The sequence below is a fragment of the Oreochromis aureus genome, linkage group 20 (genome assembly GCF_013358895.1).
Source record: "Oreochromis aureus strain Israel breed Guangdong linkage group 20, ZZ_aureus, whole genome shotgun sequence".
NCBI classification, from domain to species: Eukaryota; Metazoa; Chordata; class Actinopteri; order Cichliformes; family Cichlidae; genus Oreochromis; species Oreochromis aureus.
This window is the reverse complement of record NC_052961.1, coordinates 17,409,974-17,422,607: the sequence shown is the minus strand read 5'-3', so window position 1 is coordinate 17,422,607 and position 12,634 is coordinate 17,409,974. Positions and strand designations below refer to the sequence as shown.

Genomic DNA, 12,634 nt, shown 5'->3' with positions numbered 1-12,634 from the left:
TATTGAGTACACCTTGGATCATTCAGTGGAAAACATCTAGTTTATTCTCCTGATGGTGTATTTCTATGGTTATTCCTTCTAGAAACCTGATCGCTAACCTAGCTAGATGACAGAAACCAGGTTTAGGTAATACTAGTTAATGTGTTTTATTAACATTAGTTGATATTCTGGGTGATGAAAAATCTCCTGAATCTGTTGGAATAAAAAACATCAGAATATATTTTTCATACATACTTGAATTATATGCGCCTAGCACAGCCAATCCATTAACCAGGAAAAAACAAGAACAAAAACAAAATGCTTCCAAGAGTAATTTCTTTTCGGGCATAGGACCAACAGGACCAAATCGAGTTGCTGAACAGTCCTCAGCTCTCTATGGAAGCCTGTTTCCGCCACTAAAAAAAAAAAAGTATCCATAACTTATCTTTCTCGAAATTTAGAGTTAGCTCTGCCAATCTGTAATCCATGTGAATGACATCATTTTCTTGTTACCCAGAAGGATATGGCGGAGAGGAATGCGCACTCAAAACCGGATCACAACAAATTGGCGCTTTCGAGAGTATGTTTGCTAATAGTAACGCCATGTGATTCAGCCAATAACACAAGGATTTCATGATTTGTGTAGCCACGCTGTGCATTCATGACTGGCTGTAATACTGGTAGCTTAGCTGTAGGATTTGTAGCTGAGGGCTTCAGCTCCCAGGTAACAAGGAAATTACATCATTCAGGTAGATTACTGATCGGCAGCGCTAACTCTTAATTTTGAGTTACTTTTCTCAAAATTTTGGATTAATAAATCAAAATTTCGAGTTAATAAGTTGAAATTTCAAGAAAGATAGGATACCTTTTTTTTTTTTTAGTGGCGGAAACGGGCTTCCATAGCTCCCGCTTCCTCCATAGCAGTAAATACAGTATTTGTCTGTGATGTGAGCCTTCAGGTGACCCTTTGCTTTCAGCCGTGACTTGTATCAAAGTACTGTTTAAAGTGTTGTCACAGGGATGCAGTTTTTCATAGTTTTATCTTAAGCATATCTCAGCTGCTTTTAAAATGGGATTCGGTGTGTCTCATCACCGGAAAGGTTATCCTGTTAACCCGGCCCTGAAGATGCACATTTCCTCATCAATCTCATCATCTCTTCAGCTTCTTTACTCCTCTAGTCTTTGTGTCTTGCATACAAAAATATTGATTAACAGCTCCATTTTATACTTGAAATTTCCAAAAATGAATACATCTAATATTTGACAGCCTCCAGTTCACTGACTGCATATTGGCATTTTCCTCTGTGAATGAGAGGTTAACTACCCTATAGCTTGGTGTTGGTTTTCTAATAGGAGAATTTACCGCACACATGTTCACTGCATCTTTACTTTGTGAGTGAGTTAGTGTTGGAATTTCTGCATTTGATTTTGTTATTTTCTTAATTTTTCTTATTTTGTCTTTTGTTAAATTTTAGATTTGATATGTTGTCAACCATTGTTAAAAAAAAACTTGTTCCTACTTTTAAAAAGCAGAGTACCAAAAAGATGAATTTATGGTTCCTGCAGTGAACAAATCATCTTTGTTTTTTTCAACTTTATTATGAAACAAAATCAACTTTAAACAATTGGCCATTATAAGACAAATAAGTCACAGTCAACAGAAACAGTATTGCAACAATTCACAAAGTCTTCACATTTAGCAAGAATATGAATTTATACAAAACACTGTACAAAAAATTGAATATGTTAATTCCACACATCATAGAAAAATGCATAATTTTTCTTTTTGGTACAGCTTCTGGATACACAGAGTTGTGGATCCAGACTCTCTCACCACTTCCCTTAATGATTTTTGAATGTTGGCTAAAAAGAGATAAAACTTAACTTAAAGAAGTCCAGACGCTTTTCTTTCCAAGCTCCTTAGACTACGATGACCTGGATGACTGAGAACCTTCACAGACAATGGACACTATAAAATGACTATTGACTATTTACCTCAATTAAAAATAATCTTAGAATGGATTGGAGTGGATTTGTACAAAATCAAATGGCTGGTAACGAACAGATGCAAGGCCATTGATGCTTAAACCCTTTTCCAATAAAGATGATGTATGTTGTATCACAAGAGAAAAGTATAGAGTTCTTAAAGTTGAATTATTTACATTTTTAGCCTTAACATTTTTTAATCATTGTGCTTTAAATCAGGAAAGCTGACTCAAAACTTTCCTGACTTAAAATTCTTGCTGATGCTAAAGCAAACAATAGGAAAGGTTTGATGAAAAGTGCCTTTAAGTCAACAGAGTCTGAATCCACAAGGCAGCTCTGAGAGTGATCCCACAGCTGAGGATTATTTTGGGATTGGTTTTCCACTACCTGTAGAGTGAAATTACTCCGGAGAGTATAATCTGTTGGACTTTGCACCAGGAGAGTATGTCATATGTAATGACAGGAGGTGCCAGCTGCTCCACATAAAGAGGCTAAGAGCCAGCCTGACATTTTAGATACACCACCATTGTTGTATAGGCTGTCCTCACCAAGCTAAAATTGCCAACAGTGTTTGCAGTGCAACATTATTGGTTCTAAATAATGGTTTTCAAGTCATTTTTTGCTGAACCTTTTGTTCAGGTCTGTTAAAATATGATAAAGGCAACTGAATTTGTAACCCAGCCAATGGGCACTGATGCGTTCTAGATATATTTATCCCAGAAAAATGAGGACCTTTTACTACTTTTCCAAATCTACTTTGAGTCCTGAGACTTGGGTGTTTGATGTTATTTTTTTGGCCTTAAGCTTTCCACTTTCCTTCCTAATAAATTCACAGTTATTTCTAGTAACATAATTAGGAATACTTTATTGAAAATAAATAATGATCCTACACACAGGTTTCACAGCAGTGATGTGAAAATGTGAAGGTGTGTAATCGGGAGGAGAGAAAGCACCACATCCATAAACAGAGAGACAGAAAAACAGAGTGAGAGCAAAGGGTGGAGGAGAATCATAAAGCACTAAACAAATATATCTGTATAAAGCGAGAGGAACTTGCAGTACATAGCAATCAGAACTTGATGTTGCTGACAGAGACATCCTTCTTGTGCAGACTGAAGTTTAATCGCCATGGCCAAGGTAATTAAAACAGACTTTACAATATTACATTTTAGGTTTTTAAATGGCAGTTTTGGTGTGTGATGATGTCTGAAAATTGTTGGTCTTATACCTTATACCTGATTAGAAGTGCTCAGTGTAAGCATCATTATTATCTGTGACCTGCAATAAACAGTGATGATGTTTTTATTTTAATTTAAAAAAAAATAAATCCATAGTCAATCTTAAATAAGATCCCTAAAAAGTTATTACTAGTCATTACTATGTCAGCACATCTATGCATACACTGAATGTTGTTTTGTGTTGAAGAAAGATTGTCATTTGTATTGACTTTTTAATGCACAAGAGTCCAAAGGTCTCTTGGCTTCCATCTGATTAGTGTCAGTTTCGTTTCGTGTTTAGAGGAAGGCCAATAACACTGAGGTTTATATACTCAAATGTATCCCTGCAGTTAAATTGGCTGTCCAAGCACATGTTTAAATACCTTCCAGTAAAAATGAGTCTGCACTGCACTTGCTCCATTTTTGAACCAAAATGGTTTTGAAACATTTGTAACTTCATCCTAAAATTTAAACTACTTTGTACCTGAACTGTCCATCCTCAAGATGTTTGTCTACAAGCTTGCAAATAGTGAGCATATAAAAAGTTTTCTTTTTTCACTGAATAGCCGTTTTTATATTGGGCTATATTTGATTAGGCCAAACTAATCTAGTGGTTACTATTCTGTCCTTGCAGTGAGTTCTCATTTTCAAAGTTCATTGTTTCTGCTTCAAAGCAGAAGTGGGCTCATAATTATCTAATAAATAAGTTAAAATGTCCTTACCTCACCTACAAAAGAAGTGCACACTCAAACCTTTCACTGGATTCATGAAGCATGTGCAGTGACCAGTTTTGCTCACAATAACTGCATAAGGGGAGACAATCCGGTCTCAAGAAACAGAGGAGCGTCATGTCATGATGCTGTCACCACAGTTGCTACTGTTTTTTGATTTTATTTCAGTAAAGGCGATACATACTATTTATGATATTGTAAAAGTGAGTGGGATTTTTTGTTTTTTATGTCTTGATTGGCTGCATCAGTCTTGTGTTGTGGCTCCCTGTGGTGTTCTGAAAGGGAAAATCCTAGAAATATATGTGTAATGATGTCACAGCAAAAATAACAGAGTAGGTGGGGTCATATCTACCAACTGTCTTCACCATGACATTAGTGTAAACTAGCTACTGATCAAGAGGCACAGTGTCAGTTTGGAACCAAAAGGCATTGACAGTGAAGGTATTTTAGTGGTTGACTTTATCAGACATGTATTTGTAGGAGCTTCCATTAAAGCGCAATTTCAGGTATAGTTTGTAATAATGCAGCTCTTGCCTCTGGATAGGACTACCTGATACCCCCATGTTGGTGTTCTTCCTATATCATCATAATAACGCTGGTCCAGGATCGTGCCTTTCTGGATAACCCATGCCCTCTAGAGGACTAAGTCTGCATATCTCCCACAACATGCTAGAATGGCAATTAATAACATCTAGCCCACAAAATACAGTTTTTGTTTTAGTTGTGAATGTGATGCTATTCCTTCATTAGTTTGTTTGAAGTCCTAAATAGATGAAATAAAATACGTACTTCCCCTAATTCTCCTAAGCATTGTACTAATTTACCATTTCATACCATAAAATAGTCACACAGTGGGCCCATGTATTCAGAACCATTTATTGCAAAGTTGGTTTAACAGTATTGCCAAAATGTTGAAGGTTGCTTTGTTCCATGTCGCCACCATTTGGAGGTACAGACTGTGGATAGGAAATAGTAAATTCCAAACCTCTTTACTGTAGGGAGGAATTGGGCTCTTACCAAGCAGTAAGAAACAGAGGGGAGTTTGTCAATCTTTTGTTTAAATAGTCTTTTAGTCATTGTGAATAAACTTCTGTATTTGTGATTTTTGTGTAGAAGCCTCAGAAGTGACAAATAGAATATCGTTGTCATATTTTGGTTATGAGTATCGAGTATAAACTAATTAATTAATGCTTGTATGGTTTGTTCTTAGGGGAGGGGCTTAAGCTTTATGAGCCTGAGTTAATTCTCCTGAGGGTGGAGTTCAAGGTGGTTCTGTGAGAATAAAGGCTTGCTGGAATTATCTTTAGTTGATTTATAAGTTTCCTTCATTTTTTTAACAGTGTAAGTTTGTTTGTACAAATTTCTTTTTGGTTGTTCATACCACCAACCTGTGCACCCTGACTATCAGTATTTCTTTTTTTTTGTAAACAAATTGTACCCTCTGGCTCCACCGCATCTGTGGCCCCCTTACTGTGCCCTCTGGATAATTTTTGTTCCACTTGAGTCTCAGTCCTAAAGAGTTGACACAGTGACAGGAATTTTTAATATGTTGCTTTTATATCAAAACCACATTTATTTTTCTTCAGTGTCCCCTAATTTATCTGCTCATGATGCTTTCAGAAAAAAAAAACATGCATAAAACCTTTACTTTCACATTACCCACAGTAATATTATTATTTAAGACATTGTTGCCTCACTGGGAGGGTGTGCTTGTTTTTAAGGCACTAATTTGTGCTACTTGATAGTAATAATTATTGAGATAAACTGAATAGCTACATCTCAGTATAGAAATTAGTGCACTGTCAGTAGAACAGCAACGAGCAACTTAAAGAAGTCCAGACGCTTTTCTTTCCAAGCTCCTTAGACCAGCAAAGAACTTTCCACTCCCGTGGTTACATATTTACAAATGTATCATCAGGCTAATTTGCCCCCCAAAATACTGGCACTGTGCCTCTTTAGTAAAATCCAACAGAGTGACTGACCCTGGTGCAGAGTGCTAGTCCATCTAGTTCTAAATATCACCAAGACAGCTTTGACCAATTGTTTTGTCTTTATTGGTTTCTTGTATCAAATATGCTTAAAGTGTCTGATTGGTAGCACCAGTGGCTGAAGATGTTAAATGTTACATTTTCTTCAAATTTAATTCCTTACAGGGGCGATCCTAGCCTGTTTGGTGCCCTTGGGCGAACACTCCCTCTGGCGCCCCCCCCCATAAAACATATTAAGGATTGTACAATAACATATTTTATCGTAAAACCTGTTGTCGGAACCATACTGAATTTAACCAGATAAACACACACACACACACACACACACACACACACACACACACACACACACACACACATATATATGAAGAGAGAGAGTATGCATAGTATGCAAACAGCTAACAAACAGCTATTATAATATGGTCCAGTGTAGAAGGTTCAATGTGACTGATGGACTTACTGTGTAGATATGGGGGGGCTTGTTCTAAGCTGACAAATATACAACTGTACTGTACAACTGTACTGAAAGCAATATTCTTTTCTGAATATACAGCGCACTAAATCCTATACACAGGTATTGCAGCAGTGATGCAAGCACCACACCCATAGATACACATTCACAAACAGAAAGTCAGAAAACACAGGGGCGGAGATTAAACACCAAATACATCTTATTGTAAGGAGGAGAGCTTGAAGTGCATAGCTGCCAAGAGATGTATTCTAAGACACTTCTTCAGCTGAGAGTCAGAGAGGAGAAACACACACTGCAGTTAGTTACTTGCAAGCAAGGGCAGTCACAGCACTCGCACAGAAGTGCGGGCTCTGCCACTGCCCTGGTCTTTATTTATACATCATTGGGTGTGTGTGTGTGTGTGTGTGTGTGTGTGTGTGTGTGACCCCATAAAGACTTCGCTAAACATGCTGGTCTAGAAGTCCAACAGTTCATCTAAACAAAAGGCACTTAGCTAAAAACAGACATAGATACGTTTATCCTATCATAAAACAATAAGAGAAGGTATGCCCTTTTCACATGCTTGGAGGATGTGGGTGTGAATGCCAGAACACTCTGGAATGCCCCTGCACCCCTCTAAAGATCACACACTCTATCACTACACAATCGATTATACACCTCTAAGCATATATGGAAACTTGTATCATTAAAAGATTATACTGACTACTAAGTACAATTTCCATTGACAATAGCAGTCAGTACTTGACATCAGTAACAGAGACATCATTTTTGTGCAAACTGAAGTTCATTGCCATGGCCAAGGTAATTAACACACACTTAACACTATTACATATGAGATACTTCAATTATCACAGGTGATTATGTATTAAAATGGTTGGTCTTATGAGTATAACATGTTATCAATATACAATATCACTATATCATGTTAATTCCACACATCATAGAAAATTGCATAATTGTTCTTTTTGGTACAGCTTCTGGACACACATAGTTGTGGATCCACACTCTCACCACCTTCCTTAACGGTTTATTACTGTAGTTCATTGGTTAAAAAGAGATCAAACACAGCCGACTGATGGCATTGGTTGCTTCAGATCTTCTAGGCTCCAGACATGAAATTGTATCTTGAAGTGAATTCCTTTTACAGAAAATCCGAGTGACATCTTCAAATAACATGCTAACATAATCTGGTGCTGAAGAGACACAGACTCCCCACATTCTAATTTTTTAAGTATTGTTTTGTTTTCTCTGAAACACCTAAATACTGAGTATGTAAAAGGAAATGTTATGTAGCTGACTCGACCCTGAAGATGCACATTTTCTGATCATCTCTGCTTCTCTGTTTCTGAATATAGAACATTCATTGATAGTGACAATTTGAAGGGATTTCTAAACTAAAATTCTACTAATATTTTAACTGTAATTGAACATTGGCCCCAATTTTTATCAAAAAACTGACAGCTGGATTTATTGATTTGATGACAACTACAAAGACACCGGACACTAAAAAAATGTAAATAAAATGTGCAATAATTTCCAAGCCTTTTATTTTATTCACAATATAAAATATGTCAAGTGTTTAAAATAACAATTAAAAAAAGGTAACTTTTAATTTGATGGCAGCAACATGTCTCAAAAAACCTTTGAGAGCGCCATGTTTACTACTGTGTAGTCTTTCGTCTAACAGCAGGCCGTTTTCTAGGCTTTTTCTTGACACTGAGTGTGATATTGTACACCAAAACCTGCTGCCTTGCCACTGCCTATCAAAATCATGCCCAGAAAAAAAAAACGGCAAACCAACTGCACAATAATTTAAACTTTACATGAGAACAGAAAAATGACCACAGTGGCACCACAAGGAAAACCCTGAACGTTTACCTCGATTATGAATAATCTTAAACCTTAATTTTAGAATAAACCAAAATGTAGTGTATTTAATTTAAAAACTGCCAATAGGAAGCAAAACATCAGAATGCTGTTTCAAAGAACAAGGAAAATTATTGAACGACCACACACACACACACACACACACACACACACACACACACACACACACACACACACACACACACTGTTACTACACTACACTCAGACAGCAGCAAAATAAAATTAAACTGAATCACTGAAAATGAGCCAGGTCAGTGAATTTTGTTAACTCAAACTCAGAACAGCTCAAAACCTGGGTGGTTTTCACAATAGAGAGGGAGGTCTGGGCTTCTCTGCTTGGGCTGCTGCCCCCGCGACTTGGCCCTGGATAAGCGGAAGAATGGATGGATGGACCTTTACTGCTTAGATAAAGAAGACAGGTTCATGCCCTAGGAATATGTAAACTCATTCTCTAGCTCTAGCCTTCTTCCATAACACAGAATATTTTTATGTTATGTTTGTATGCAATGGGAGCCTTCAGGTGGCCCCTTCCCTTAAAATCATCCACATCTTGATCCTGTAACACTCTACTGTAAACACTGAGTATTTTACAATATATCATTTTGGAGCTATTGTTGTATCAAAAACATTTGTGCATGTACGTGTGTGTGTGTGTGTGTGTGTGTGTGTGTTTTAGCCATTTCTGGGTCCAAAACCTCTTCAGTTCCCAAACTCAAGCAAACACTGCGGCATCACTGAGAGTTAAAAAGAGAGTCAAATACACTAGGTAGACATATCTAAATGTATATTGGATTTTGCTAAATATCCTGGGCACCACCCTGTTTCTGTTGCAGCTGTTCATTAAATCTCTTCAATCTTGCAGCCTCCGTTTATGATGGGTCGTTACAAATGGCTTGTTAAGGTGCTGTCAGTGGGTGCGGAGTGTAAGGGTGAGGACCCAAATGCAGAACCAAAGAAGCCAACTTCAACAAAACGTGAGTCTTTTCTGTTCATATGGTTATGAACAGAAAGCCTACAATTACAGAGTCTTGAAAGCAACTAACCAATAACTAACCAACTTTTTTCACAATGGCTGTGGTGCTAAGAGTCCAGCTCAGGTCTGATGTAACCTGCAAGTAGTTTTGTACTTGTGAGATAAACGCAGACGTTACCAGACAGCGCCACATTATTTCACAGGACATGAAAGCAAGCATGTTAGCGTTTGTTGTTAGACATGAGTACAAGAAATTTTTTTTATAAACTACTTGTCATAACAGATAATCAGTACTGATTCTTTTCCCCTTTGGTACCCAGAACAAAACACCACTGCTGATAATGAGGCGAAGTAAGTATCTAATGATAAACCAAGTTGCATTTTCCACCAGTTTGTTAAGTATTTTTCTGTTATGCTTTCTTCTTGGTTTTTACTCTTTAGAAACAACATTCCTAAGAAGCCACGCTTCTACATTGAAGAACACAAGGTGAGACACTTTGTATTTTCAAATCTTTTGTTTCTGTCTTTCCCGGACCTGGGCCTGCTGAAGGTTGCCAGGGATTGGCAGATGCAAGCGGACTTAGATCAGAGGCTCTGCGACCACACTTTGTCCTTTGGTCTAACTCCCTTAAACTTGCGTATGTCATTGAGCTGACGGTACCACGGGAGGAAGCAGTTGAGGAAGCATTTGAGCGTAAGAAGATGCGATATGTCAACTTGGCAGCTAAGGCAGAGGACAGAGGCTGGAAGATCAAGGTGCGCCTGGTGGAAGTGGAGTGCAGGGGCTTTGTTGCCAGTACAACAGCAAAACTGCTTAGAGAGATTGGGATCAGAGGACAGGCACAACGGCAGGCTATAAGAGAATTGGCTAACACTGCTCAGAGGACCAGTCACTGGCTATGCCTAAAAAGGGCTGACATCACTTGGGCAGGTAAGGCAGTCAGCTAACCGCGATACACATGCCAAGGATTGATCGACTCGTGGCGGGCCTGCCTCAACAGGGGGTGTCAAAAGGGTAAAACATAACATTAGAAGTTTTGCTGGTTGACTGATACAGCTGCCTCAGGGTCTCCTGGGGACTATGCAGTTAACCTCATGGTAGTGAAACTAAAAGGAGGAATAGAGGATGTACTTCCTGAGACAACTGGGGAAGTACAGTCTTCCACAGGAGCTGCTGATCCAGTTCTACACTGCAGTCATTGAGTCTGTCCTGTGCTCCTCCATCACAGTCTGGTATGGTGCAGCCACTAAACAGGACAGGCGCAGACTGCAGCGGACTGTACAAGCGCCCGCCTGCCCTCCATCCAGGACCTGCACCTCTCAAGAACCAGGAAACGGGCAGGGAAAATCATCACAGACCCCTCACACCCTGGACACAGACTTTTTGACCTGCTGCCCTCTGGCAGACGGTATAGAAGCCTGCAGACCAGGACCACCCAACACAGGAACAGTTTCTTTCCTCTCGCCATCTCCCTCCTAAACAGTTGAACAGTCACAATGCTCCCACTGCCAGACTGCAACTGCACCTTATGTACATTCTGTGGTATTCATTCCACTTCATTTCATTTCTGTCATCCTGTATTTTATGTATAGATTTAGATTGTAGATTTACATTGGTTATTTATGGTTGGTTTACACAGCTTGTGTATGTTTGTGTATGTATGTGTATCTGTATATATCCACACGTGTGTGTGTGTGTGTCTGTGTGGGGGTGAATTGTGTTGCTTACATTGTTGAGATGTACATTGCTGTGCTTGAGAGTCACCATCTACCAGAACCAAACAGGACCCCATCAACATTTTACAGCTAAGGGGTAAAAAAGAAAGAAGAAAACTGAAAACCACACTGGAAGCTTCAGATCAAGCAATAGTCTCTGGGGAAGCCCAAGTATAAACAAAAGATTTTAAGTGGAACAAGACAGAATATTATAAAAGATCAAAATATTACCACAGAAGATCAGAAGAGAAAAACATCAGGTACTTATCTTTCATGAAATTAAATCTTGCCCATGTGTCTCTGCCGGTGTCATAAAGGCAAAAGAAAATTTAACTAAGCGTCAGCCACCATGCTTGTTTACCATTGTACCAAATTAAATGTAAAAGAAACAAAAACCCCAAAGCCTGCTACTTGATATTGTGTTAGTTGGACATAGATTGTCTAATTCTTTTGTTGTCTTGTTTTTTTGTCTTCACAAAGGTGTTTAATGATCCCATCCATGGTCACATGGCATTACATCCAGTTCTTGTCAAGATCATAGACACGCCTGAGTTCCAGAGACTACGAAACATCAAGCAACTTGGGGGGATTTATTTTGTTTATCCAGGAGCATCCCACAACCGCTTTGAACACTCGATTGGGTATGTCCACTGGTTTTCACACATGTACACCTATTTGTAATAAAAATCCAAAAGAACGGACAGACTGGGTTATATACTTCACAAAAAAATGAATGGAACACTTTTTTAATCAGAGTACAGCATCAAGTCATTAAAACCTCTACGATATTGATCTGGTTAGTTAAGTAGCAGAGGGGGCTCCTAATCAGTTGAAGCTGCTTTCGTATTAATTACATTAACAACAGGCACAATAGAGGGGCAAAAATGAGACAACCACGAAAACAGGAATGGCTTTACACATGGAGGCCTTTTTCACTAGTTGCATTGGTTAGAGTCACTGTTGCACTCCATATCAGTATATATATCCAGCATGATTTTTTTTTTCCTGTTGAGATCGGATATGTTTTCATTGTTATTTAATTGTTTTGGTTTGTTGTTGTTTTGTTGTTTTGTTTTTTGCAATGTAATAATGTACTAACTGAAAACAATTAAGCCGATGCAAAGACTGTGTGTGTGTCCTACATTTTGCAATAAAGAGTGGCACATTTAGCTGGTGAGCTTGCAAAAGCTCTGAAGATGAAGCAGGAGAAGCAGATCGAGCAGTTGGAGGAATTGAAGAAGTTGAAGCTGCTGATGGAGTTGACGCCGGAGGAGTTGAAGTTGAAGGAGTTGAAGCATGATGATTTGGGGATGTTGAAGAAGTTGGAGAAGTTGGATGATAAGGAGTTGGAGGAGTTGAAAAATTTGAAGACTGAGGAATTTGAGAAGTTAAACAAGTTTAAGAAGTTGAGGCCGGAGGATGTGGAGAAGTTTGAGAAGTTGAGGGAGTTTAAGCCTAATGAATTGGAGAAGTTGAAGGAATCACTCATCAGTGACCGAGATGTCCTCTGTGTGCAGATTGCAGGTCTTTGTCATGACCTAGGTAAGCAATACAAGCATTTTATATATCACAAATATTATATTGCAGATGGCCATCATAGGGTGTGATTAAACATGAAAATAAAATTAAAATATCCCCATGTCAAGTACTATGTTGACCTTGACCACTGATGTGGCTAAAACTAA

The 12,634-nt window shown here is 38.4% G+C and overlaps 1 protein-coding gene across 6 annotated transcripts in view; it reads left to right on the top strand.

Moving 5' to 3' along the window:
- The first annotated feature begins 3,020 nt into the window (after positions 1-3,020).
- LOC116312538 (deoxynucleoside triphosphate triphosphohydrolase SAMHD1-like) overlaps positions 3,021-12,634 on the top strand; it is a 116,974-nt gene continuing 107,360 nt past the window's right edge. For all 6 annotated transcript variants that reach the window (XR_005609576.1, XM_039604229.1, XM_039604230.1 and 3 more), the window contains exons 1-6: positions 3,021-3,102; positions 9,123-9,234; positions 9,554-9,584; positions 9,675-9,720; positions 11,430-11,590; positions 12,106-12,491. Coding sequence is in view for 5 of the 6 variants with exons in the window: in XM_039604229.1 (XP_039460163.1) it covers positions 3,094-3,102; positions 9,123-9,234; positions 9,554-9,584; positions 9,675-9,720; positions 11,430-11,590; positions 12,106-12,491 (745 nt within the window). In the remaining variant the exon portion in view is untranslated. The remainder of the gene's footprint in view (positions 3,103-9,122; positions 9,235-9,553; positions 9,585-9,674; positions 9,721-11,429; positions 11,591-12,105; positions 12,492-12,634) is intronic.